This window comes from Oryzias latipes, chromosome 2 (genome assembly GCF_002234675.1).
Source record: "Oryzias latipes chromosome 2, ASM223467v1".
Taxonomy (NCBI): domain Eukaryota; kingdom Metazoa; phylum Chordata; class Actinopteri; order Beloniformes; family Adrianichthyidae; genus Oryzias; species Oryzias latipes.
This window is the reverse complement of record NC_019860.2, coordinates 7,770,540-7,798,457: the sequence shown is the minus strand read 5'-3', so window position 1 is coordinate 7,798,457 and position 27,918 is coordinate 7,770,540. Positions and strand designations below refer to the sequence as shown.

General features: G+C 43.8%; 2 protein-coding genes across 8 annotated transcripts in view; both read left to right on the top strand.

Annotated features, from left to right (window-relative positions):
- The window catches only part of LOC110014374 (gastrula zinc finger protein XlCGF57.1), a 526,943-nt gene that overhangs the window by 225,034 nt on the left and 273,991 nt on the right, over nt 1-27,918 (top strand). The window lies entirely within an intron of this gene.
- Nucleotides 22,900-27,918, top strand: part of LOC110014287 (NACHT, LRR and PYD domains-containing protein 12) — a 69,567-nt gene continuing 64,548 nt past the window's right edge. For 4 of the 7 annotated variants that reach the window (XM_023962048.1, XM_023962030.1, XM_023962036.1 and 1 more), the window contains exons 1-3: nt 22,902-23,196; nt 23,279-23,383; nt 24,778-24,897. In XM_023962048.1, the coding sequence (XP_023817816.1) occupies nt 23,111-23,196; nt 23,279-23,383; nt 24,778-24,897 (311 nt within the window). In that variant the 5' untranslated portion in view covers nt 22,902-23,110. Of the gene's footprint in view, nt 23,197-23,278; nt 23,384-24,777; nt 24,898-27,918 lie in introns of all 7 variants that reach the window. The other 3 variants (XM_023962024.1, XM_023962020.1, XM_023962039.1) reach the window with 2 other exon arrangements.

The window sequence follows — 27,918 nt, the reverse complement described above, 5'->3', positions numbered from 1 at the left end:
GTTGAACGTTTAAAAATGAAAGCTCTCTCTGGCTCAATCATAGCATTGCTACAGTAATAATCTACCTCTCATTAATTAACAGTCTGTGAAGATTTTGTCTGACATCAAACCGGTCTGTGGTGCTAAAATGTTTGGGGACCTCCACTGTGCAGCAACAAGGAGGAGATGTTAGACCTTCATCAGAAAACAGCTTTCTGGAGGAGTTGGAAGACGTCAACAGTCACAGTGATGGTGAGGAGGAGGAGTTAAGACTTCCAAAGTCAGAGCTAAAGATGGAGGAGCAGCAGGAGGAGGTTCTTCACTGAAGGAGAGCACAAGTCCAGCTTGTCAGTGGTTTGGATGATCATCTGGAGTCGTGTCATTGGGGTTCGGGTATTAGTGAAATCCTCTGTCATAGCTTTTCCTATCCCAGAGCCTGGAGCTGTGTAAAGATTCCTGAACATTGAAGAGTCAAAGCAGCAGCAGAGAAGACTGGGAGCTTCTTTCAAGCACTACTTCTGTCTATGGGTGCCGTCCTTCATGTGTCCTATTTCAATAATGTCCATTTTTATGGACTGATCCAGCTGGGAAGTCCTCCACACGTCCATCAAATTACTGCTAAACTTGAAAATGGAGGACTGTTTTCCTACTTTTGGATGATTCCACTATTTGAACCAGACCTGGAACTAGAAGAGACTAAATGAGAACAGAAAGACAAGAAAGGATCCAAACCAAACTCTTCTTTTTTTGTCCAACCATGAAGGGACTTGAACCCTGAACCTTCTGATCCAGTAGGCCACATGGTCAGTGATGATGTCATGGTCCAGCTGCAAATGGAGGACAGCATCATCCAGCTGAAGAAGAGGAGGAGCTTCTGCTGCCTCAAAGAGGAAGGTGGAGGAGGTGAGAGGCTGCACTGGAGCTTTGGACCAAACCCTGTGATGGACTCACAACATCTCCAGGCTGTTTCCAGCATCACTGTTTCATCTGAAAGCTGCAGCAGCTGCAAACATCTAGACTTCCTGCTGCAGCTGCTGTCTGCAGACCTTCATGTGACTGTGGGAGCTGCAGCAGCTGAGGAGCTCAGCATCTCTGCAGACTCAGATGGAGCTCAGAGCTTCTGAAAGGAAATGACAGAGTTGTGGAAGTTTAGTGGCTGATCTTCTTGTAGGTCCTGCTTGGTTCAGTTTGTTGCTGGTGGTGGAAAGAGCTCCTGCAGACCTCTCTGCTGTTGGAAGGAGCTTCTGTCTGCAGACTCTCTGATGCTTCTGCAGGAGGCGCTGCAGTGTCGTCGTCCTCATGAGTCCCTCAGACTACAGACCATCTCAGATGAAGTTCTTTGGCTCTCTGGCTCTGGGGGGTAGTCCAGAAAGCAGGTTAATGCTAGCTCCCACGGTAAGTTTGAGGCTAAGGAAGTTGATAAGCTCAGCTTTCGGTTCCACAAACAGAGGGATTGTTTAGGGTATGTCAAGTTGCCATAGTAACTCATGCTCTGAACATAACCTGGTCTGGAGCAGGTTTAGTTGAAGGTTAGTTTGTTTACAGAGAGGTGAAGCAGCATGGAGTGTCCATTTGAAGATGATTTAGTGGATGAAGAAGCTCAGATAATACTTTTTCCACCGTGAGAGGGTGATAAGACCACATATGGATGTTGGAAAGATCAACTTTTTCACTTTGATCTAACTTAATTATTTGCTTCAGTTAAGATAAATCAGTTTTATCAGTTAAGTCAGTTTAAAAATAACAGGTAGTTTTGAGACAGTTATTTTGCTTTCATTTAAATTAATTCAATTAAGTAAGTGTAACTTTGGTGCTGCTGTTAGATCTGGACCGCAAAGAATTGTGGGATACCATTCCCTTTGCCTGTCTGGATGGATTTGGGTTTAAGTGTGGGTTTTTGTCCAAATGTGTTTAGTTAATTATCTGTTTTACTGCGTTTTGCTGAGTTATTTGTCCTGTTATATTTAATTCTTTCTGCACCATGACTGAGAGGGAGGAAAAGGATAAGAATATCTGCAGGCTCAAACTTAGACATACGAGAATTCAAATACAATAAATAAAGATGGAAAAACTTTAATTGAATTGAAGTAATATGACATTTAGTAAGATAAATATGTAAATTTGAGTTGTAGTAAAAATATTGAGTTAGATAGACATAAGAAATTAGGTTGAATAAATTTAATTCAATTACTTGTTACCAATTAAATTAAATTGGATAGGTGCCTCACATTGAAAATAATATCAAAAACGTTTACTTTGTCCGTTCTTTTTATCCAAGCAGAAAATCTTTCTTTTGCTGATGATGCAGCCGTATTACTTTTTTGATGGTCTTATAATCTTCATACACCTCATTTAAATCTCCAACTCCGTCTCACTGAAGTATAACGCTCTTTTTTTCACCATGCCTTTCCATGGTGATTCTGGAAATCGGCGATCCATTGAGAATGTCTTTATGTACTTTACCTGCACGCGCATTAACCCAGGGTTACCAAGTCGAGCGTAATTATGCTAACTCATATCTGGTCTTTTGGAACCAACATAACCAGAGTAAGCAAGTTCAGGCGGATTTCAGCCAGAGTTCAGGGTTAAAGTCAGGGTAGTTTAAACATGCTTTCTGGAATACCACCCTGATTTATTATTATTATTATTATTATTGTTGTTGTCGTTGTCATATTTTTTTGTCTGAATGAATGAATGTATGTACTGATTTAAATGGGGAAATATATTGTGGCTTATACAAACAACATAATACTTTTTTATAGTTATTAGTATTAAAAATAAAAGTTATGAGATTATTTCATGCACAAAAACAGAAGCCAACAATGCCGTGTGTGTGCATGGCTTTAGGGAGAGCTCCACCCTGAAGTCTACTTATTTGGCGGGTTAGGGTTAAGCTCAGTTTTGCCTTTATCACAGCGCTGTTTGTTCTTGGACATTGTCCAAGAACAAACATTGTCCAATTGTCTCTGTTGTATGTGCTGCAGTTCAGAGTTTTGCAGCCACAAGACAAGCTTTTATAGCAGACTCGTAGTCCATTCTACAAAGCATTAAAAAGATCCCCGCCCCCATAAGAACAGAGGGATTGTTATCCTTTCACTACACAGTCGTGCCAATATTTCCACAGCTTTGATGTACATTGTGTAGCACTATTTTAGCAAACGATAAAATAATTGTATTTACAGAAACATTCAGGCGACATAAACATTTCTACATTTGTTTTCTTCAATCAGCCTGCACTATGCTTACTCTGGAGGACATAAACAGTTTACTAGGACTGGTCCCTTTGGACTTTCTTAACAGCAGTCTTAAAGCATCACCGTAGACCATTTTTAGTCTCTGGAAGCTTTTTTATAGTTAGACCAAAGATGTGGAGTGGAGGGCAGAGTGTTCTAAATAAGGCTCTTAATAATACCCCTTAAAACAAAAACTACGTTTAGCCTCACATCCAAAACACTTAAAAACCTGTGAGCAATGCAGCAATGTGCCTCTTGGCCACATACTACGTTGACAAACTGAATATCCATCAGTTTTTGTGCTTGGTTGCACGTACAATACATGCGATTAACATCAGGCAAAATGTAAATCGCTAGATTAATATTTGCCCACATCAAAAGTCGGTATTTTCAATAGAACCTTGAATATTGAAGGACTACTTCAATTTGTATTTTGATTTGTGAACAAACTAAGAAAACAAAATAAATACAGTTATGCAGGAAAAAATGGTGAAAATGTTGCCTCTTTGTCTGAAGTCTCCATGAAAAAGGATTTAGCTGGTCTTTTTTGTACCCAACTTTAATTATACTGAATAATTTCTTTCATGTATGTTAAAGCCATGAATTTAAAAAAATAAATGTTGTGCTTTTTATTCATAATGTAATTGTTTTTAATTGTCCTTTATAGTTAAATTAAATTATTATTTTACAACCTAACCCCTATGCCAGCGGTATTATTAACGCAGTTCAATTAACACTGTTAAATGTTAACAGTTAAACACGAAATGGGATTTAAATATGACAGTTCCTTAACCAGGGGTCAGCGTTGATTTTGTTCCTCGTCTACAGGCTATTTGATGTGAGTACAGGAAGTGGTTTCTGCAGAATTTATTGATCATTGGAGCAAGTTTACTTCAGAGCAACTGCTGCTTATTGTAGTAAATTCACCAGATTTCCAATTGAGATCTTCTGCTTTCTGTTTCTGTGTTATTGCTCAATTCCCTGCAGGGACCCGTTTTGTCTCAGAACTTGTTCTGTCTTGTTTTCCTCCTGATTGCTTGTCGTTGTCTTAATCCTGCCTGCATGACTCACTTCATCCCCCGCCGCATCCAACTCACAACATCCCTCTGGCCGTTTGGAGCTTGTTTTTTCTTGACTCAAGTTTTCATCAGAAGTTGTCTCACCTTAAAAGGAATGTTTTCAGGTGAGGTTTTTCTGTTCTGCTTTGACCACACTTGAACATGAATTTAATTTCCCATCATTCCATCTGTCAGGAGAGAACGGCTGCAAAGAGCTTCCTTTAAGAATGAGTGAAAAAATCTTTCCAATTTAAAAAGACAAGACTAATAAAGTTATTGGAAAGACCCTGTCTGCTGCAGGGTCTTTTAGGATAAACAGGACAGTGCAGATGCATTGTGGGTAAAAATGGTTCTTTCTGTTTGGGATATTTCCTGGATTCTGTGTGTTGAGAGTTGTTTGTCTTGATTGTTTACTGTTGTGGTTTGGATGTTTGTTGTTATTTATAGCACGGCTGAGTAGGTTCTTCATAGACAACATGTTGCACTGCCAATGTGCCTTTGGGCCAACTTGATAGGACTGTTTGGAAGAATAATGACAATAAATGAGAAACTCCATCAGATCATGTCTCTGCTGGTTTTCAATCTCCTCTTTTGTCTGAATGAATTGTTAGTCTCAGATGTTCTTGTCTTCTGTTCTCTGGTTGCTTCTTTGCTTTGGTTGCAGAGACTTGTATGAAGGTAAAAATGTGTCAAAAAGAACGCACTTGTAGATTTGATTTGAGAACTTGTAATATAGAATCTGAATACTTGTGCATCAAAAATCTGCATCTGTGTGTAAAAATCTTCTGCTGTGAACTGACAAATTTCCAATTGCATGTGTTCATTTAGAGTCACAACTTCAAATCTGTGATTACAACTGCTCAAATGTGCTTCTGCATGTGCGTTCTCCGCGACATTCCAGGCAACAGCGCGGCTGTGGCGGACTCAGCCCGCTGAGGTGAGGAACGGCTGGCCGCTGACTGAGCGAGGGCGTAGCGTGTCGCTGGTACGCGACACCGCGGCCAGACGCTGAGCTCCGCGGAGGAAAGAAGAAACGAGGATCCCGCTGACCGATGGCGGAGCACACCTGTCGCTCGCGCATACCCAGCGCTCAGCGGGCTGAGTCCGCGTTCCGGCGCGGCGGCGCGCGGCTGTGGCGGACTCCTCGCTTCTTCTTTCCTCCGCTGAGCGAGGGCGTAGACCTCGCTGTCTGTCAGCGGGATCCTTGCTTCTTATTTCCTCCGGAGCTCGGCGGCTGCCCGCTGAGCGAGGGCATATAGCGCGGTGTCACACCGCTGCCAGCTGCCGAGCTCCGCGGAGGAAGGAGAGGCCGAGCATCCCACTGGACAAGCGCGGAGCACCCGCGAGCGACAGGTGTGCTCCGCCGTCGGTCAGCGGGATCCTCGTTTCTTCTTTCCTCCGCGGAGCTCGGCGTTTGGCCGCGGTGTCGCGTACCAGCGACACGCTACGCCATCGCTCAGTCAGCGGCCAGCCGTTGCTCAGCGGGCTGAGTCCGCCACAGCCGCGCGCCGCCGCGCTGTCGCCTGGAACGTCGCGGAGAACGCATTTATCTAATCTAATATATTTTTTTCAAATGTTTATCCATATGATTTATAATAAAGCTGCTCATAGCCCTGGCCCTGTTGTCCTGCTACAATCATCTTCCTGATCCTGTCCGTTGGCAGCCGTCTAGCTGCATGTCTGCATTTAAAGCACGAAGAGATCATTTCTCATTAAAATGCAGGAGAAAACTAAGTTTTTCTGTAGAAATGCATTTTTATTTCACTCTCTGTGTTCATACAAAATGATTGAGAGACTTGCTGTCACATTTGAACGTTTATCAGAAGAGTTATTGAAGCTGGAAGTGTGAATCTGTGAAGATCTTTCTAACTTTACCAAGTCCTCTGAATCCAGCACTCTGATTGGTTGACTCGGCCTCCTCTTACCCTCCCTCCCCCCCCTAGTCCCATTATCGGACACAGATCACTTTTGACCCAAGTTTCTCGCAAGGAATGTGTCAGAATTCAGAGCGCAGTTGTAGCGCACCTGTGATTTGCGGCAGCAGATTCGAGCACACGCAGAAGCACATTTGAGCAGTTGTAATCACAGATTTGAAGTTGTAACTCTAAATCAGGGGTCGGGAACCTTTTTGGCCAAGAGAGCCATAAACGCCACATATTCTGAAATGTAATTTCTAAATAGCCATACAATAATGTAGTGTCCTTTTCCCACACTGAGGTACGGAGACTTAACCTCTTTTAAAGGTCTTTATTCTGATTACTGCAGACCGCAACAAACGCCGTTCAATTCATTCAGCAACTCCTGAATCTCTCCCGCCGAGACGAGAGAGCTTCTCCCAACTTTATATTCCCCTGCTCCCGCTCCAGCCCCTCCCATTTTCCTTATTCGGCCCACAGCTGAACCCCATTGGTCCAAACTACCTAACAACAGGCTGAGCGACAGAACTGAGGGCCAATCAGATCTCTGCTTGATCGATGCGTTCCATGAACTCCAGAACTTTTAACGCGGCCCAACAGCCATCCAACTCAGTCCGCGACAATTTGTTTAAAACTAAAATACAAGTGAATGTGTGCATTTGATTTAGTTTCAACATTTTTAAAGTACAATAAGTCTGAGGATTCTTTTTAATAACATTGTTATGCTGTTGCTAATAAATGATGAGTATTTCTCGTGGTAGTTTTGCTGATGGTCTAGTCTGGTTGATACGTGGTGAGTTTCTTCTTCATGCAGGCGTTGAGACTTTAAACGTCATCGTAGGTCTGAATGTTCTGTAGATGTGAGACAGACTGCTCACATGCAGACGGGGAGCCAAACACACACTCACACGCTGCAGTGAATGACGGGCAGCGGGTTTTAGGTTTTTACAATCCCTGCGCGATTCACCTGCTGCCTGTCCCCACAACACCTCAGCCCCACCCTCTGCTTTCTCCCTCACACATCCCGTCCTCGCATCTGCGCGCTCTTTCTCAGAGACGGGAGCGCGCACTTTTAGGCACGGTAATTCACAGGTTTCCGGCTGGTACAAACTCTGTGAAATAATAGATAATAGTAACTGATAGCGCTGGCGCAGATTTTTTTCTCCAAGCACCGCTACTACTGCGCGCCTCTGGCATCGCATTGTGCCCGAGAAGGACTGGTAAAATGCAAGAAAAAAAAAAAGTATAATTAAAGATTTGTCTGCGAGCCACATGTGACCATCAAAAGAGCCATATATGGCTCGCGAGCCATAGGTTCCCGACCCCTGCTCTAAATGAACACATGCAATTGGAAATTTGTCAGTTCACAGCAGAAGATTTTTACACACAGATGCAGATTTTTGATGCACAAGTATTCAGATTCTATATTACAAGATCTCAAATCAAATCTACAAGTGCGTTCTTTTTGACACATTTTTACCCTCATAGACTTGGAGCTCTCTCTCTATGCAGATCAGCAGCTTCTTTGGAGGCAGAGGCAGCTGTGTCTCTTCTGATGGATCAGCAGCTGCTGCAGGTTCCTCTGCGTGGAAACACATTTCTGCCTTTCAGAACATCTCTTTTTTTATTTAAAAACTAATAAAAAAAACAACACTTTACATTCACAACACAAAACAACACACTCAAATTTATCACAACAGTTAAAAAATAACTCGCAACCCGAAACAATAACTCACAACTTGAAAAAAATCAACTCCCAACACCACCCTTTATTTCAAAATGTAAGTATACATGAAACGGAAGTTGATCTGCTTTTATTCTGAAATTTTCCCTGGGCTAAAACATTGGTCATCACGTCTCCATTCAGGGTTCATGAGATCGTTCAAAGATTCTCCCGCAGCTTCTCTCCCTGTCTGTGTGTCAGCCACTTCCACGGTAATTCTGTATCTGTGTGACCCACTTTGAAGGCTCACTGTCCCGCAATAACCCGAGAGGGGAAAATAAAATAAGGGGATCTTTTATTTTATTGATTGAATGCTATATAGCAGGGGCTCTCAAGGTTTTAGCAGTGGAGGGCCAAATTAGGAACTCAACATTAGACTGGGGGCCAATTTTGGTGAAAAAAAATGGATAACGAGGAAAAGTTGTTTTTAATAACAGTAATGACCAAGTGTCATTTGTACAATCAACCAGGCCCTCCAGATGTTTTCCCAGTTGCTGTCAGAGGTTGCTGCCCAAATCTTCTACTCGTCTATTAATTGTCTCATTTGACGGACGTATTTCTTCAAACTTTTTCTTTTGCTCTGGACAAACAATGTCAGCTACTTTCAGCATACATTCTTTTTACAAACTCCCCATCGCTGAAGGGCTTGCTACAACAGGCCTTTACCAAAAGCACAACATAGCTAGCTTCTGTCACAGCTTGACGGGATTTAGCCATTTTGTAAACATCTTGTGTGCAGCATTGCCTTGTTGTAGTTATTGGAGCTTTTTGTCGCGCTCCTCGCTGGTACATTTATCATAGTTTTTATGATTTGTAACATAATCACGATTTATTTTGAATTCTTTGAGCATTGCATTTACCTGCTTGCAAATAAGGCACATGACTTTATTCAGTCAATGACGTACGACACAGTAAGCATTTGTCCACTTAGCTCGAAAGCGTCTTTTCTTCTCGCCAACAACTTTTTCCTCAAAGGAACCTGCTCTGGCTCTCTTTTATTAAGGGCCACGAAAAAAATCTTCCCGCGGGCCGCCATTGGCCCCCTGGGCCGAACTTTGAGAACCCCTGCTATAAAGCATTCAACCTGTTCCTCTTTCTTTATTGCAGTATCTTCTGCCATTTTTGGTGCTTAAATTATTCTACAATATTTCAGCTATTTTAACACTTAAACTATTAAAATGTTTAACTCTTTCAGCTTTTTCCAGCCATGACTTTTGGTCCTTCAAATCCTAGAACTTTCCAAGATATTCCAGGATTTTTGCCTCCAATGAAAAACATGGGGAATATTTGAAAGTTTTGCTTCTTTCTGTGGTGCTGAAACTTGTTGGTCCAATAGCCGTCGCTCACATTCTCCACAAAAATATATTTTTTGTTATTAAGCTGTTTTCACTTTATTTAAATTAAGAAATGATCAAAGTTGACCATAAAGTTTTTTTTTTCATTTATTACCCCTTTATAAGTTTCATTTTCATTCAGCAATGTAGCATTCAACCCTCTAGTTATTATTAGTTATTATTGTCACTATGAAAATAAAAAATATATCTGTTCAGTAAAGTTACAAAGATCTTCACAGATTCAGACTTCCGGTCTCAAGAACTCTTCTGATAAACATTCAAATGTGACAGCAAGTATCACAGAGAGCGAACTGTAAATGCATTACAAAAGAATTTTTTTTTCTTTTCTTTTATTGAGAATTCTTCTCTTCCAGCAGTAAATGGAGATACCGAGACACCGAGTTGGCTGCCAAGGGACCGTCAACAAAGTGCAAACTTAGAGAAAAGACCATTCTTTAAAAATGAATAATCTCACTTTCTTGCGGGGTTCCATTATCCGCTAAGTATCTAATAGAAGCAGATTTTACTTTTTCGGAGCAAACAGTTAAACAACGATCAAGCACTGGATTATGTTCACCCGGAAATGGCAACACAGGAAGTATGACCTGCCGTTCTGGAGGAAGAGAAAATCAGAAAAAAATCTGGAGATAAAATGAGTTTAATAAGTTATTTTATTGAATTTAGATAAACAGAACGTTAATTCATCCTATGATGGTGAAATTGCTTTGTAGCTCAAAAAGCAAAAGATAATAATAAAAGAACAAATAATAGCTGATATGAAATATCACTAAAACATAATAAATAACAGCAAAAATAACAACACAAAAGTACAATAAAAAGACTGAAGTGTCCAGTGTCTATGAGGCATTGTAGAGTCTATTAGAAGGAAAGATCTGTAAAAAGACTTTTTTCCTGCAGCAGGGGGTTTATGTCTCTGACTGAAGAAGCTGCTTAGTGACTCCATGGTCTCATGCAGAGGATGATGATGATGAAGAGGATTGTCCATGATGGATTCCAGTTTCAATTTCAGTTAAGAGACTGTTAGGGTTATGTAATTATCTTTTGCTTACACGCCATAATCACCATGATATGTTCGTCTCAGTTCTATCTTTTAGTAAGAAAACAATGACCTGAAAAGTTCTGAATATACAAGAATATGATGCTCTTGTTGTTTCTGATTAAATGACCCAGATTCATGTTTGCAACCTTCAGTTTTCAATAAAAGAAGGCTCCATGCACTAGGATGGCAGAACTCCTTTGTGACAGTTTGCGCTGTCACAGACCGATTCTCCTTCTGCAGAAGTCTAGCAAAAGTTTTCATCTCCTGTGTGGTTCTTCTCTTTATTAAGGAAAAAGTCAGAACCCTGACAAGACACCCAGAGGTTAAAAAGTCTCTTTTTTTTCCAACAGCAGAGCAGATCAGAGCTGAAGGCCTCTTGTGTTGGACAGATTTCACTGTTAATTTAGGGGTTTATGGATCATCAGACAAACAGAGGGTAAATTTGGATAAACCCCCTTTTGTATTTCAGGCTAAGCTTCATTTATGTTAATTATATTTGTCTGAATTTCCTCCGGACAGACAAGGAAAACAGAGAAAGAGTGGGATGTTACCGATGCTTGATAAGGGGATAAACAGTGTTCTTTTAATGAACAGCTGCTTATTGACAGCAAACTGAACAATTTAGGGGATTTCTCATATGTGCAGGGAGGAGGAGGAGGAGGAGGAGGAGGAGGAGGAGCTCTTCCCAAGTTTTGAAGAATTAGAGAGAAAGCAGAGTTTGACCAAGGAGACAGATATTTGGATGTTGCTCCTGATTTCTTCTTCCATCACGGTGAGTCTTTGTGAAAAGGTTTTCTGTTTCTTGTCATGATCAAGGTGTTTTGTCTAAATAAAAAGTTTTACTTACTAATATAAAAAAAAACAGAGGTCTAGCTTGGTCCCTGATCCTTAGAGATCTGTCTGTAACTGAAGCAGAGAAGGAAACACCTGCAGGGATCATGGGAAGCTTGTTATATTTCCGTCAATAACGTTTTCTGACTTGAACTGTTGAATTTTTTGATATCATGCAGTCAGTGAGCTAAAGAATCCTCTGGCTGAGAACAGCCGTTTCCTCTATGTGCTGATCAATGGCTGTGCAGTCATTATGGTCTGGATCTGATGCAACATCCTTTTCTGCAGAAATCCGCCCCAGACTGGAAGCTTAAGCAGCCAGAAAACTCAGCTTTTTAACAGAAAAGAAGATTTCTGCAGATGGAACTGATTCCTGCTGCACTGAAACAAAAACGGTTTCCATGGTGACAAACATTCAGACTCAAAATCTGTAAAAATAAAAACTTTTTAAAGTTTGTCTTTTTAAAATAAACCAAACCCTTTATATGAACAAACCATATTAGTGAAGTTCCACCTGAGCTGAAATATTTGTCTTTTTATTCATGTGATATGAAAATCTTCTTCTTCCTCAGATAATCTGTTTTACTGTAACCTTTAACCTTTTGAGGAAAACACCATTAACCCTTGTGCCATCCTAGACACTTTAACATTGGGAGTGGGGTCATCTAGACCCACTAGACAGTGAGCTGAACCTTTTTTCTTCAATGATTTGTGATCTTCACTGGTGTCCATGGATTACATGAAATCTTTCCACCTTTATCCACCTTTGTCATGGTAGGGAGAACACGTCAATGGGAGGGTGGGGTCATCTAAGATAGCACAAGGGTTTTTAAAGGAGTTTGTTTGACAATGTTAGATTCCAGAGTTTAAAAAAAGAGTCTTCTTCATGAAGCTGCTGTTGGTGACGTGATGACCTCTCCTGCATGTAGAAGCTTGCAGAGCTTTAGTTTGTTTGCTGATCACTATCAGTAATTAAAGCACCCGGTATTTGAGAGTCTTTTTCATCAAGCTGTTTTTGGTGAGGTGATTAGTGTAGATTTTGCTGATGCTGCTGCATGTAGAAACTTGCACAGGGAGGAGCTCTGCTGAAGAATCTGAACATGTCAGATCATGTTCCAACCTACCAGGGGCAAGCAAGATGTCTGTTAGATAACTTACAGACATCATAGATGTCTACTGGATATCCAGAGATGTTTACCAACAGTGCAGTGGCAACTCCAGGATTTTTTCTTTGCAGAAGCTTAGGGGTTTGCTGAGTGACTGTAAGGAGTTGCTATTTCTTTTTTATGTACAATTACATATCCAAGAAGGAAATGGTAAATGGCGTGTACTTATATAGCACTTTTTTATCTTCCTCAAAGGCCCAAAGAGCTTTACAGTGACAGACCCATTAACACACATTCACACATTGATGGCGGCTCCGCTGCCAAACACTAACACCAACCTCCTACCACAGGCAAGTGTCTTGCCCAAGGAAACTTCAACACATGGGTGGGCAAGGCGAGAATCGAACCTGCAAACCTCCGACCCAAGGTCAGCCGCCCCTTAAGGAAAGTAACCTTTGTCATGGTGGGGATAACACGTCAATGGTCATCTTGACCCCATAGGGTAGCACAAGGGTTAAGAGGAGCTGTTCGGAGTCCATGGGAGGAGGCTGGACCCTGCTTTTCTGGATGGATGGACAAAGCCGGTTAGGATGTCACCCATAGAAAACGCCTTACTTCAGGATCCAGTGAAATGAAGCCAAACAGTCTAGTGATGTACAGTTTATGGACCTACCCGCTTTGGCTGCCTCTACTTTGCCCCACTGTGAATTTTCTGCTCACCGCCTGTCCAAAAATGTGTTCATGAGCTTGATGCCCTGGCTGCGTGTACCACCAGATGTTTCTTTAGCCCTAGTTGTTTTAAAAGGCTCCACAAAAACATCGATAATCACGTCTCCATGTCTGGTTTCCTGCAATCATTCAGAGATTCTTCCGGTTCACTCCTGCTGCAGGAGCTACATCTGAATGACAACTGCATCTGCAATGTTTCAGTTTCTCTGTGCCCCGGTTTGTAGAGGGGGGGGACAAAAAAACAAAAGCAAGAATGAAGTTAAAATTAAACGACCTTGGGAGAATTTCAGGCAGGCAAGCTCAGTAGTGCGTTTACCTGTTTACTTCTCCCCGTGGGCGGTTCAGTCCAATTAACTCACCTGGGGCCTGTTTCAGAAAGGAGGTTAAGTGTAAACTCTGAGTGGGTTATCCCTGAAATCAGGGAAACCCTGGGTTTTCCGTTGCAGAATGGGAGGTTTGTTAAACCAGAGAAAGCAGAGTAAGTCAAACCCGTTTCTGAAAGAGAGGTAACTTATACTCGGAGTCAGTGTCCATGGTTACTTACGCTGTGAACCTAACCTGGTCGGGAGCAGGTTTTATTCTCTAAACTCAAGGTTTCTGCCGGTCCCCTCCCCTTTTTAAAGACGAAGTGGTATTTTTTGCTTTAACTTTCATTGCCCAAATTTCCGTCACACAGAGACGGTCTAAGTGACAAGAATGGCTTGTTCTTTTTTGGAGGACCCAATAGACGAGGAGGCTGCATTAATTCGTAGAGAATTATATTTACCTCGTACGAGGATTTTGAGAAGACTCAATATTTTGTCATTTCCCCATACGTTTTTGTTTGAGCGTTACCGTTTTTCGTTGCAGTCAATTACATATATACAATGAAAACAACATTAGATATGTATTGCTATGTAGATGTTTCATATGTCAAATATTGTCAACATAGCCTACATCCATAACATGCTCAAATTTGACCTGATTGAATTAGGTTTTTATACTTCATTTTTAGCTGCTGCCATGTTTTTTTAATTCCTGCAGGATTGCATCAACATGAAAATGAAATCAGGGACATTGAATTAGATTAATGTAACAATTACTTTTTGGAAACACAATTTTCTAGCACTGCTTACTGTCTTAATCCCATATAAACCTATACCACTTGATCAATACAAGGGTAGTGTTGCAGCGTGTGTGTGCTGAGCGGGGTGCGAGTGCAGGTGCAGATGGGGGGGGGGGGGGGGGTGAGCACGGAGCGGAGGTGTGTGCGTGGTATATATTGTGTGTTCGGAGGACGGAGCACTTAGTTAAATAAAGAGAAGGTGTCATTCCCAGAATAACTGTTTTGGAGTCATTCTTAATCCGCTCTGGAGGTTGAGGGTTTCCAACGGGAAGTGAACCCCGAAGGAGAATTCCCTTCGGCCCTGGAGGAAATCTCCCCTGCGCTTCTGACCACGGTCGGTCGGAAAGACGAGAGAAAAGAAAGGAGAAGTCTTCGCGCAGCGAAAGGTCCAACAGTAGACAAAAGTTCACTTTTAAAAACACAATTGCATGTATTAATATTAAACTGACCAACGTTTGCAAGAGGGGAAAGTTAACAAAAAAGTCCTCTAAACATTACCGACGTTAAATGCATTTTTCCCCCAGATTGGTTCTGTACACTATGCAGCATTTCATGCATTTACACCAGGAATAACACTTCAAAAGTACACCTAAATATCGCCATTTTTTATTTCACACCTTACGCTATTTAAAAAGTTATTACAGCCAATATTTTATAACAATGATTTAAATGCAAACTTACGCATTGACTTGAGCAGCTATGTTTTCCATGCTAACTGTCTCTGTTTTGCAGATGCAGCGGTGTTGCTTTTCTTCTGGAATATGTGCTCATATTCACTGTAACTCTGCAGCAGCACGTCAAGTTCAGCTGGCGAAAAATACGCAGACCTCTTTTTTTCACGGTTGCCATGGTGACTCGTGATATCTGCGCTCCATTGATAATGGCTTCTTATAGTCGCGGTGCGCACGCTAAACTCCGAATCAGTCCACTCAGAATTGATTGACCTAACTCGGATCAGCTTCTCTGAAACAGAAAACTCAGAGTTGTTAATCTCCCGATTGACCAACTCAGAGTTCAAGTTCAACCTCAGAGTTGGTTGAACCTCCTTTCTGAAACAGGCCCCTGGTCTGCTTCCTATGCTTCATCCATTTCCACAAGTGCTGCGTTTTTGCCCCACCCTCCACCTTTGAGCTCTGTTAGGGGTAGGTAGTTTTATACCCGAGTTTTTTTATGGAGATCTTGTTTTATCGCATACGAACAGAGCCTTGTGCCAAACTAAAAGAAATATGGAAAATAAAGCTTTCTTTACTGCATGAGTTGTCTGACTGAAATAGATGCCTTTAAATTATTTTCTCTGGGAAAAATAAGAAAAATATAACGTTCAGGAGACCGGAGCAGGCTGCCTCCCCAATGTGGCAGCTGCTACCCTGTCTCTGCCTGCCAGCCAGCCTCCAGGGGTCGGTGTAGCTGATCCTACAAGCTGGTCGTGTCATTTAACACTTCACATGTCCAAAGATGAGTTCCTAAGATGTGACTCGGCAACCTCGCCAAAGTTCAGAAGTTTGAAAACTGACTGCGTCACGCTGCTCAAATTGCGCTGTTGCTTGAACAACAAGCCATGCCCGATGCTCAAATCTGTACCATGTCCGTACCATGACTTAATTGCTATTGTTGAAGGTGAAGTACACCCTAATCAGGTCACCAGTTTATCACAAGGCCACAAAAACACAAAAAATAAATTTGCAGACTGCAGTTGACCTGTGAAACATCTTATTGAAATGTGGGAGGAAACTTTATACAGTCCACATCTGTAGAGGGAGAAAATGCAAACTTCACATGAAAAGGTCCCAGTTGGTATTTAAACCAGATTTTTTCTCACTGTAAGGTGAAAGAGCTAACCACTTTGTCACAGTGCAGCCTTTTTGTTCACAGACAACTAGTAATCACAAAGTTTTAATTCCCAGAAGTAGAAGTATCCTGAAATGTACCTGTTGTTAAAGGTCTCAGAAACTTGCATCAAAACAACAATCCAACTTGTTTTTGTTCTGATTTTAATTTGTCATATAAGTGAACAAAATGATGGTAATAGGTCTGATCTATTTGTAATAGTGGATTATTATTATAATGACCTTAAAGCACATTTTTTAACCTTATGCTGTACACCAGTGTCTGCTTGTTGTTCAGTTCTAAAAACACAGAATTGCATTTATGTGTATAGATAAGAAAGAAAGTGGACTCTCCACTAATATTGTCATCTGCATGAAAGAAGAAAAAGGATGACAGCACAACAAAATAACAACAATAGAATCATGCTTGACTTGTTTTTTCTCTTTTATTTAAATATTCAAAAAAGTTTTCTAATAGACATTTAAACATATCTCAGGATGATATATTTACATGTAGGTGAGTAAGTGACCCATGTGTGAACACTGTTGTTAGATATATAATAGAGAAGCAAAATAGATTTGTCTAATATATCCAGTAGACACGATGCAATTATCTGTGGGAAAGTCATCTGCTAGAGATCTAAACCATGATGTGCAATAGAACTCTATGAATCCATGTTTATCAGCTACATAATGCATATCTATGTTATTAAGCATTGAAATAGCCATGATTTAGATATCTAATAGACGTGTCTTTGCCCAGTGGGTTCATGTCAGAACAGGAAAAGTAAGAGATTACCGTACTTTCTCGACCACAAGGCGCACTTTAGTCTTAAATTTTCTCCAAAATGTACGGTGCGCCCTATGAGGTGGTGCGTCTAATGTATTGTTGTGCGACTTTGGTAAAGAGGACGTTGGAGAGTACAGCATGAGAACAGTAAGGAGGGAAGTGTGGGCGTGAACAACAAAACAACATAGTTTTGGAAACCCTGAAAACTCTGCAAAGACCTATCAGCTACTGTATGTGGAGGAACATGGTTCGCAAGAAGAGGAAGCTGGAAAACGAAGTCCGACAAGTCAAGATGACACAGTTTCCAGGAGAAAAAAAGCAGACTCTAGCAATGGATCAATGATCAGATAACAGCTGGGAAGAGGTGTCTCTACAGTCACCATTCGACTGAGGGCAGAAACACTTTCAGAGGAAATGAAAACTGAATATTTTCAAGGAGGTCCGGCTTGGTGCTTTCCTTTAATGAAACGAAAGCACCGGGTAAGGACTACGGTGGCGCAGCAACTTCTGGCGGATTACAATGAAAAGCTTGCCTATCTTCAGCTGCTACTGCAATTAAAAGATTGCAGACAAACACGCCCAGCCACCACCAACATGGACGAAGTGCTGCCCACTTTTGACATCCCAGTGAGTCACACTGTCGAATGGTGGACACAGTTTTATTAAGACTGGGAGGCAGCGCCGGACGAGTTACACCACAGTTTGTAAATGAATTGTAGATGCTTGGGCATGCTGCCGGCATCATTCTGGAGGAGCCACACGGCAACGAGACAGACTCTGACAATGAAAGGCAATCTGGCGTGTTTGATAGAAATATAGCCCAGCTGTTCATTTCAAATACAGACGATGAGGACTTTGATGGATTTTTGGATGCTGATTGCTGACTGAAAAAATAAAAAAAGAAATCACAACCAATCAGTTTTGCTCCTGCTGCCTTTTTTAAAAACACACCAGCACACTTGTTTCGATATTTAAAGACTTTTAAAAACAGCTGAAAGTTTTTAGTTCTTACATTTACTTTGTTAGATTTTTTTTTGCACTGCAATGGTGACTGCTGCAATTTCATTGTCCAAGTGGACAGTTACAATAAAGGCATATATTATCTTATCTATTGTTCTTTTTTCAAGACCAGAGAACAGGGAGTTACAATAATGAATTGTATTGACAACAGACTGGCAACCCGTCCAGGGCGACCCCTGCCTTCGCCCACAAGTGGCCAGGACAGGCTCCGGCAGCCCCGTGACCCCGAAAGCGAAAAACGGTTAAGAAAATGAATGAATAAAAATTGACAATAAAAGCATTATTCAGTGTCTTCATATAACCAAGAGACAGAAGTGGTTGGAACCTTGCCAAATATTTAGTCATCTGCTTAATAAGAGGAATCAAAATTAAAAGAACATAGAGGACTCACTCTTTCTTAAAATTTACTTTTTAATGGAACCACATATGAAAATAAATACAAAATTACAAAGTACAAACTTTATATCATAACTAAGGAAAACTCCAAAATGTGTTCCTTACACCTTCCAGAATTTTTGCAAAGCAAAGCAAACTAAGCACAAGGATTGCTGAAAGTTGGTTGATCTATTACAGTGTTTTTCAACCTTTTCTGAGCCACGGCAAACTTTAACCTTTTTTTTTTTTTTTTTTTTTAACTTGTCCTGTCCAACAGCTGGGCAGACAGACGAGAGCTGAGGGCCTCTTGTGTTGGACATATTTTGCTTTAACAAGAGGGGTTATTAATCTTCTGACAAACCAAAGGTATGTCTGAATAAACCCCTTTTGTAATTGAGGCCAAACTTTATTAATTTCAATCATGTCTGAAAATCTTTGGTGTTGGACCGGACGGAAAAGGAAAGAGGGGAAGAAGAGAGAGGGACGCTAGAGAGAGGGGGGGGTAGGGGGTGATAATAGGAGGGGAAGGGGGATAAGACCATGAAGCAGCATACAGCAACAAGTTTACTGGTTGTTAATCATTATGGTAAGGTTCAAATGCAGTACAAAAAGGGCGGGGCCCGTCCACACACACACTCAAATTTTATAAACACACCTGCTAGCTGCAAAAATGTCCACCTGTCGACATGTACACAAAACAGATAGTGTTCACACGCATACTTATGCCTTAAAACCAACTAGTGTGAAATATTTCAGTCATTCAGTCATGCAAGCTATTAGTGCAAAGGTGAGCTAACACCAGTGCTCAGGTGAGGTTTTATGTTCTTCTAAAATGGATGGTGGAACGTGAAAAGAAGGAGGGAGAGTGCCCAGCCATCCCCAACCCAAGACCCCCACCGCAGCAGCAGCGGCAGCCGGAATCCCCCCAACGCCACACGGGAACAGGCAGGGAACAACCGCCGCCCGGGCGACCAAGCCCGCCACCCAGGCCAGGGCCAGCAGGGCCGCCGCAAGGCCCCCAGAGCCAGAGGCCAGGGAAGCACGGAGGGAAAGAGAGCGCCGCCCCAGCCCAACCAGGAGAGCAGCCCCCCCGCCGCGCCGGGAGAACCCAACGCAGAGCCCCACCGGAGAAGGACGCCCACAGCCCCAAACGAGCACCCCACCACCACCCAGGAGTTCCGGGCATCCCCCCGCCCCAACCCCAGGTACGAGCCAGGACCCCCCAAGGGAGACCCGCTCCGCACTCCAGGCAGCCATCCGCCCGGCCCACGGTTGGTCCAGGGAGGAGCGAGGCAGGGGGCCCGCCGCCCCCGCCCAGGAGGGGGGAACCCCGGGGAAAAAAAAGAGGGCCCACAAGGGGTGTTATAAATATGGCCCGACCAGGCTCGGCCACAGTTGGAAATTTGGCGGGGCCCAGCACTCAGGAGCAAGGACCAGAACCCACCCCCCAGGGACCAGACACCCCCGGCTCAGATGTAATGTGAACTCCCCCACCGCGCGGAGAGAGCAACGCCGGGCCCAGGAAGCCGGCACCCCGGGGACACGGCCGCCGTTGCAAAGGGGCCCGCACCCCCCACCAGGGAAGAGGCAGGGGACAGACGGACCCAGGTCCCACCTTCCTTGCAAAATGTGTGTGCGTGTATGTGTGTTTGAGATGGTGTGTGTGTGCATGTGTGTGTGTTTATGTTGGGATGTATATATTGAGGGGGGAGGGGTGTGTGTACTAAGGGGGGTGCAGTTAAAATTGGCGGGTAGGGCACTAAGGGGACATCTCCTGATTACTCACAGTGACGTCCCCTCACCCTCCCCACCAAGGGGCCCTAAATGTCTAAGGTGCGGTTAAAATTGGCGGGTAGGGTGCTAGGAGGACATCCGCTGCTTGCTGGCAGTGATGTCCAAGCACCCCCCCTACCAAGGGCCCTACATGTCTAAGGTGCAAATAAAACCGAAAGAGGGGGGGCCCACTCCATACGGCAACCATAGGAGGGGGGCCACTGCCTAGTAAACCCCCCCCAAGGCTCATCGCAGGCTAAGCCCCCCACCCCCTCACCCTATTATGAGGTTATATGAGGAAGGGGGTAAGTTGGGGACAGCTGATAGACTGTCCCCCGGTGGTCAAACAGCTGTCCCCCGCCCCCCCCCCCCCCCAGCAAGGGGGCCAGGCCCACCCAGCCCAGGGGCCCCACCCCCGGAGGCGCCGACACCCCAGGCCCAGCACCACCCCCCCCACACAGAGAGAGAGGAGCCAGAAAGCGCCGGCCCCCCCCGGAGCAAGCCCAGGCCCCCACCCCCAAACGCCGGCCCTAGAAGAGCTCTGGTCAGGCCTCGACGGGACTGAGGCAGCCAACCGGCCGGGGAAACCGCCGATGGCCTCAGCGGAGACCCCGACCCGTCAACCCCCCCTGCCCCGTACCAATAGTGGACCCCCCCCTCCCCCAGAATGCCCCCCACAGGTCAAGACCCCCCACCCCAACCCCCCCAGACCCCGCAGCCGAAGCGGAGGACACCCAGAGCGACCGGGGGCCCCAAGAGGGTTGTCCTGTCCCGCCCCAGAGCCAGGGAAGGGCCGATCCCAGCCCCAGGCGTAGATGGGAAGCCTATCTAGCGCCGCTGGGCCCCCCCCCCCGAGCAGCGCCCCCCGCCAACCCCCCCAGCACAGGCAAAGGGACCACCCCCCCAAGCCAGGCCAGACCACCACCCCACCCCCCCACCACGCACCCCCACACCCAAGCCCAAAGGACTACGCAGCGCTCCAGCCCGCCCCACCCAGGCGCCGGACCCGATCCCCCTACCAACGGAGCCCCCAACAACCCCCGCCAGGCACCGGAGGCCCCGACCCCCACCCCGGCCCACGGCAGAAGGGCAAAGAGCAGCGACGACCAGGCCCCCCCCACCCCCTAAGTCACGGAGTTAGCTATGGGAGACCAGAGAGACCGAATTCTTTCGAAGTTACTTGAACTTTGGGCTGACATTTTTTCCAAGCTGATATGATCAAGCAGCAGATTTCTGTGTTGACTTATATTTATATTTTTTTTGCTTTTCCAATTTATTAAAATAGTTTTTTTAGCAATGCAAAGAGTTATGAAAATGATAGAGCCTAATCCTCCTTCTACATCGATGGCACTCATGTCACCAAGCACACAAAGTGACGGTGAAGCTGTGATTGAAACCTTAAGCCAGACTGATAGATCGGCACATACCTGCTGCCAGAGAGCCTGGACAGGCGTGCAGAACCATAGTGCATGCATGTAATTGTCGGGTAGATTACTGTCACAGTGCTGACAAATGTCTGAGTTACTGAGACCCATCTTGAACATCCTCTGTCCAAGAGTTTTGAAATGGATTAGCTGCAGATTTGGACTTTTTGTCATTTTAAAGGTGTTTAGACAAAGTTCTGACCAAAAACTTTCATCTGTGCTGATGCTCAAATCCGCATCCCATTTTGTTGTCGGAAGTGAAATATTGTTATCTAAATTACATAAAAGTTTGTATATTTTGGAGAGAGTTTTATTCATTGAGAAATTGATCAGAGTGGTAACTACATCTGGTAGCTTTAAATCGTTGTCTCTGTATTTAAACTTTTTAGTAATAATTGATTTAAGTTTGCTGATATTCCAAGAAGTTATATATTCCATGTTTGTCTTGAAGTTCCTGGGGAGTTATGAATCTTCTATCAATAATTATGTGCTCTAGTTGTTTTATGCCCCCTGCTTGCCAAGCTGGGAAGTGGATAATTTTTTTGTTTATGAGGATGTCTGGGTTGTTCCAGATGGGTGTCATTTTGCACGGTTGAATTGATGATTTTGATATTTTGAGAAATTCCCACCAGGCTGTTAAAGTGGCATTTATATTAATACTTTTGAAACAATCCTGTTTTTTAACTATTTGGCAAACTTTATATCATAACTAAGGAAAACTCCAAAATGTGTTCCTTACACCTTCCAGAATTTTTGCAAAGCAAAGCAAACTAAGCACAAGGATTGCTGAAAGTTGGTTGATCTATTACAGTGTTTTTTAACCTTTTCTGAGCCACGGCAAACTTTAACCTTGACAAAAATCCCGCGGCACACCAGCATCCCACCAGCATTTTTGTGATAACTGTGGCAGAAAAAGCAGGAAGTTTCACCTGTTTTTTAAAAGATGTAATAAAAGTTAAGTTAGAAAATTTACAAACTGTGTGTTCGTTGTGGTTTCAAGACATATAACAAGGATGTCTCATTGTGCGCTGAGGTGCTGTAACTTTAACCCAATGCATCATGGGAGATGTAGTTAAACTGACGTAACAGGGCAAGAAGACTAGCATCTCTGAGCTTCATTGTTTTGTTCACTTTTTCCACAGTCTGACACCAGATTCTGTGGAAAGCTATACTGCTAAAGACGAGCTTTAGCTGGTATTTTTGTTAGAACTGAGAGACTTATGAGCTAAATGGAAACAAGGAAGTGAAGAGTTTAACCACTTCATGTGATTAAGTTTTCAAGAATGATTGGTGGAGACAGTTAAAGGGGCGGGAGTTTTCAGGAAACAGCTGAAGCTAAGGCTAAATAGCGGTACCGTCATTCATATTAAAATGTCTTTAATAGAATCAAATAAACACAAAGAAAAAAGTATTTTATGATCGTTTATATTCCTAACTACTCAGTGTTTTATAAGGGCCTGTTTGGATGAACACAGAGCTGATGTCCTGGAGATGGGAAATGTTTTTAGATCAGTGAAAATGGGCAATTTCCCACGGCGCACTGGTTGAAAAACACTGATCTATTACACTGTGCTGCTGCAGCTCCATGTCTCCACCTGGTGGAGGGAGAGCAGAAGTGCAGCAGCTAATGGCAGCTTCCTCTGCCTCCCACTGCTGTCTGACTGCATTCACCTGAACCTGAGAGGAAACACAAGAGAAGAGCCAATCAGTGGAGGAGCAGCTGATCTGTTGGTGAAGGAGGATCAGAGCTGATGATGAGGAGGGTTTCCTCTGCAGGTGAAGGTGGAAGGTGTGTGTGAGCTGATGTGGATCCAGTGAATCCAGCAGCATGGATCAGTGGGAGGAAACACAGGAGGGAGCCCCTCCCTCTAAAAGCAGAGGTGGTAACCATGACAACCAGAGCAAAGCTCAGAGGTGAGATGAACATCTCCAACTGTCCATGATCTTCTCCATGTCAGAGCTCAGCACTCACACCAGCAACCTTAATTCTTCACAGGAACCAACCTGGACCTGGATCTGGATCCAGCTGGAGGTCCAAAAGGAGTGACATGTCAAAGGATTCTAATCCTGACTTCAAAGTCATCAGTTCAGGAGTGGAACAGTGAGTGTTTGTCTAGGGCTGTGACGATAACCGCATCAACGCATCACCGCATCACCGCACTTTTTTTACGCACTTTTTTTACGCACTTTCTTTACGCACTTTTTTTACGCACTTTTTTTACGCACTTTTTTTACGCACTTTTTTTTTACTTTTTGCATATGGCGCGTGTTTGGAACTATAATAAACACATTAAACGCATTCATCTTTGCTGATAATTTCCTTTTTCTGCTAGTCCTGTGGTCAGACTTTCCTTCTTTCTTTCAGACTGTTGTCTCCATTTCTCCCACCGCGCAAGTACCCTCACTGTCTGCCTCTGCGCTGCACGTGACACGCGGCTCCCTTTACATACACGGGCGCGCGCTTTCAGAAGCACACATCCTTATTCCACAACAGAAGTTTCCGTCTCGCAAGGAAATAAGACAAATTTACTGCTTTCCAATTGTTAATTTCCACTGTATTCATTTCCATTACAAGCTGCGTGCGTTCTTAAGTGCGCGACACACCCGCCCACTGGAGGATTTTGTGTTGGAGGGGGGGGGTGTTATTACTGTCCTCCTTCACTCCGTAACACCAAATATGAACGCGCGCTGTTGGATTTCCATGAAGATCAGTTTGGGAACTATTTTTTGCAGCGTAACGTTACGTGTCTGTATAAACAAAGGCGGAGCCTCCTGCCCCGCGTTCTTCATGGGTGTCAGGCTCACGGCTACCGGAAAGGTGACAAAGTGTCTGCAGTCTGTTTATTACTGGGCAATACATAATATTCTGAGAAGATGTCTGTACCAGAGAGCACAGGTGAAACTTGCGTGCAGCTCCAGAGCGGTCCACTGCAGAAGAATCAACACACACCCCCCAACAGACGTGTGCGCACCTTCTTACTATTCCTACACAAGACGCTCCGCGCTCACACACACAGTCAATCTACAACACCTATAGTTAGTTCACAAGTTAGATATGTAGTTGTTAGTTGTTACTGTTGTTTGTTAATAAAGACTAGTACGTTGTAATTGTATTTATTTCCGATGCGGCTGCCGGGGGATTTTGTGGTTTTTTTTTGGGGGGGGGGGGGGGGGGGGGGGCGGTTAACCGCGACACCGCGGTGATGAAAAATTCGACACCGTCACAGCTCTATGTTTGTCAGAGTTAAAGGAGGCTGGATTCTAGTTCAGATGATCAACAGTTTTCAGATGAGGGACTTGAGGTCTGGTTCAGTTCTGGATCTCTCTGATCAGACTCACTTGGAGCATCATGTGTGTGATGAGATCTGTAAACTGTTGATCCAAACATGTCATGTTATTCCAGACTAAACAGCTCAGTCTGTGTTCATGTCAAAGTCCATCAGCTGTTCATGAAGAAGCAGATCCTCCAACACTCTGATGGTTTTGTGTTTGCAGAGGTCAACAGGTCACACAGAGACTCCAGTCTGCAGCCTCCAGCTGTGGCTCCATGAAGAGTGACCGGTCCAAAAATGAACCTCCATTCTTCAGAACAGAACCAGGACCTTCAGACTCACAGTAAGAAGCAGTTTCTAGAGAACAAAGCAGAGTTCAGCTCTCAGCAGGAACAACAATGTTCTCATCAAGAACATCAGCTGATCCATCCAGGAAGGTCAACCATCTGCTGTGAGCGCTTTAGGTCTGAGAGGAAAGTTGGACGGCAACCCTCCCATTGTTGCCGAATGGAGTGGGCCCCCCCTTTTTCGGTTTTATTTGCACCTTAGACATGTAGGGCCTCTTGGTGGGGAGGGTGATGGGACATCACTGTGAGTAATCAGGAGATGTCCCCTCAGTGCCCTACCCACCAATTTTAACTACACCCCCTTAGTAAACACACACACCCTTTACTCCTCAAAATAAACATTCAAACATAAACACACACACACACAGGCGCACACACACACCCTCACAAACACATACATTCTGCAAGGAAGGTGGGACCTAGGACCATCTGACCCCTACCCCATCCCTGGTGGGGTGTACGGGGCCCTTGGCAACGGCGGCCGTGTCCCCTGGGTGCCGGTTTCCTGGGCCCGGCAGTTCTCTCTCCGCGCGGGGAGGGGGTTCATATTACACCTGAGCCGGGGGTTTCGGTATCCCTGTGGGGTGGGTTCTGGTCCCGGCCCCTGGGCGCTGGGCCCCGCCAAATTACCAACTGTGGCCGAGCCTGGTCGGGCCATGTTTACAACACCACTCGTGTGCCCCCCTTTTACCCGGGGTGCTCCTCTCCTGGGCGGGGGCAGCTGGCCCCTGCCTTGCTCCTCCCCTGGACCAACCGTGGGCCTGGTGGATGGCTGCCTGGGGTGCAGAGCGGGTCTCCCTTGGGGGGTACTGACTCGTACCTGATGTTGGGGCAGGGGGATGCCCAGAACTCCTGGGTGGTGATCGGGTGCTCGTCTGGGGCTGTGGGCACCCTTCTCGGGTGGGGCCCTGCGTTCATGCGCCACCATCCATTTTAGAAGAACATAAACACTCACCTGAGCACAGGTGTTAGCTCACCTTTGCACTAATAGTTTGCGTGATAGAATGAATGAAATATGTCACACTAGTTGGTTCGAAGGCAGAGGTATGCGTGTGTGAACACTATCTGTATTGTGTACATGTTGACATGTTGACATTTTTGCAGCTAGCAGGTGTGTTGTTAACATTTGAGTGTGTGTGTGAACAGGCCCCCCCTTTTAGATTTGTACTACATTTTTTTTTTTGAAATGATTTGAAATGGTTTATTTCAAGCAATTAAGTACAAATAATACACAACAGCAATATAATCATCAGTTATACATTGCTTGAAAGGGAGTGGAAGGAAGCAAACTTATATAATCCCACCCCGTTATACTGTAACCATTTTATTACATGATTTATCAATATCCGGTTCCCAGTTTTTATCAGACAGAATTAAAAATCATAAGATATCGATAAAGCACATGACAAAGATGAATTACTTAAGTATTACGTCAAAAATAACTATTTTAGAAATCAACATGGCAAATGCAGATCAGTCATCTGAAATATATGCAGATTATGTTACTTATAAAAGCCATTCATATGAATAAAACATAATACTATATCAGTAAAGTAGACACAACACTGTTTCAGGAATTGTCATAGCAAAATTTCATCAAGTATCAAAAGTTAAAAACATGTGCAAAATTATGCTACATTAGGAAAGATTTTTGAATCAATTTATCAATTTTTTGAGAAAGTGAAGTAATATCATTAAAAGTCAATCAAATTAACAATTTTCAATAAGTGATTAATCATTTGTTTTACTTTTTTTTTTTTTTTATAATAAAGTAATGCTGTAGGGGAAAAGTAAAAAGGGTCCATAACTGTCGATTGTCCAAGGTTGGTATTTCTTCTTTTACTGATAACAGCCGTACTTCTGGGTTTAAACAGAGTTAATAGTTCTCTTCCATGTTATGTCTGCAGACATTAGATTCAGGTCCATATCCTTCTTCAGCTGATATCAGCGACGGTGAAAGTTGAGGTCAAGTTGTCTGCAGGTCAGAACTCTGCTGTTATTCAGGTTACGTCAGACATACAGAGAAAGTGAGGAATCCAGGCGTCATATTTCTTGAAATTATTTGGCTCTTTGGTTTATTACTACATGTTGTTTCAGACGACCGTCATTAAACACTTTTCAAAGTCTTTCATGGTGTTCACAACCTGAACCTTGGACCGGTCCTCTGGACCGAGCGGTTTGACGTAAATCCTGCAGCCTTTAACCCAAGTGTCCTCAATCTGCTTACGCTTCTTGAGAAGCCTGGCATGTTTGGCGATTTCAGCATTCCTTCTGGTCAGATGGTCGTTTAGATAAGCAGCCGAACCTTTCAGGTGTTTCCTTTGGGTCATCAAAGCTAGCTTGTGTTTGTGATTCACAAACCTGATGAGGATCGCTGGTTTATCCGTCTCCTTTCTCCTGGGGAGCAGGTGGCAGGTCTCGATGGTATTGAGATCCAGGGAAATCCCTTTAGATGTGAGAAATGAATGTATTTGCTGCTCCAAAGACTCTGCCCCGATCACCGTATTAGCACTGCTAGCTACGCTAGCGCTAGCATTAGCAGTGCTTGCTCCTGCTGTCAGTTTCGCTCGAGGCTTGATTGGTACTCCAGTGAGAATGACATTATTCATCCTTACTTGCTGTTCCACATCGTCCAGTCTTTTCTCCAGAATCTCGACCCGGTTTTCTCGCTGCTCATTTTGAGCCCGAATTCTTCGGAACTCTTCCATCATCTCCCAAAGTGGCGTTAGCTTAGCCGACACTTGTTCCATAAAACTTTTCAGCGTTTCTTGAATAATGTCAAGAGACTTTTTGAGATCTTCGTATTCCTGGGGTTTCTTCGGGGGCATGGTCAGCTCTCTTTTTTGGAGAAAATCAACCTTTTAAGTAATTTGAAGATAGTTGTATTCGCAGAGAGGCACGCCACGCGTCCTGCTGTGTAACCCGGAACCGGAAGCTTTTTTTGTCTCCATTTGAACCTTACCGTAATGATAAAAATCCAGTAAACTTGCTGCTCTATGCCAGTGTTTTCAACCTTT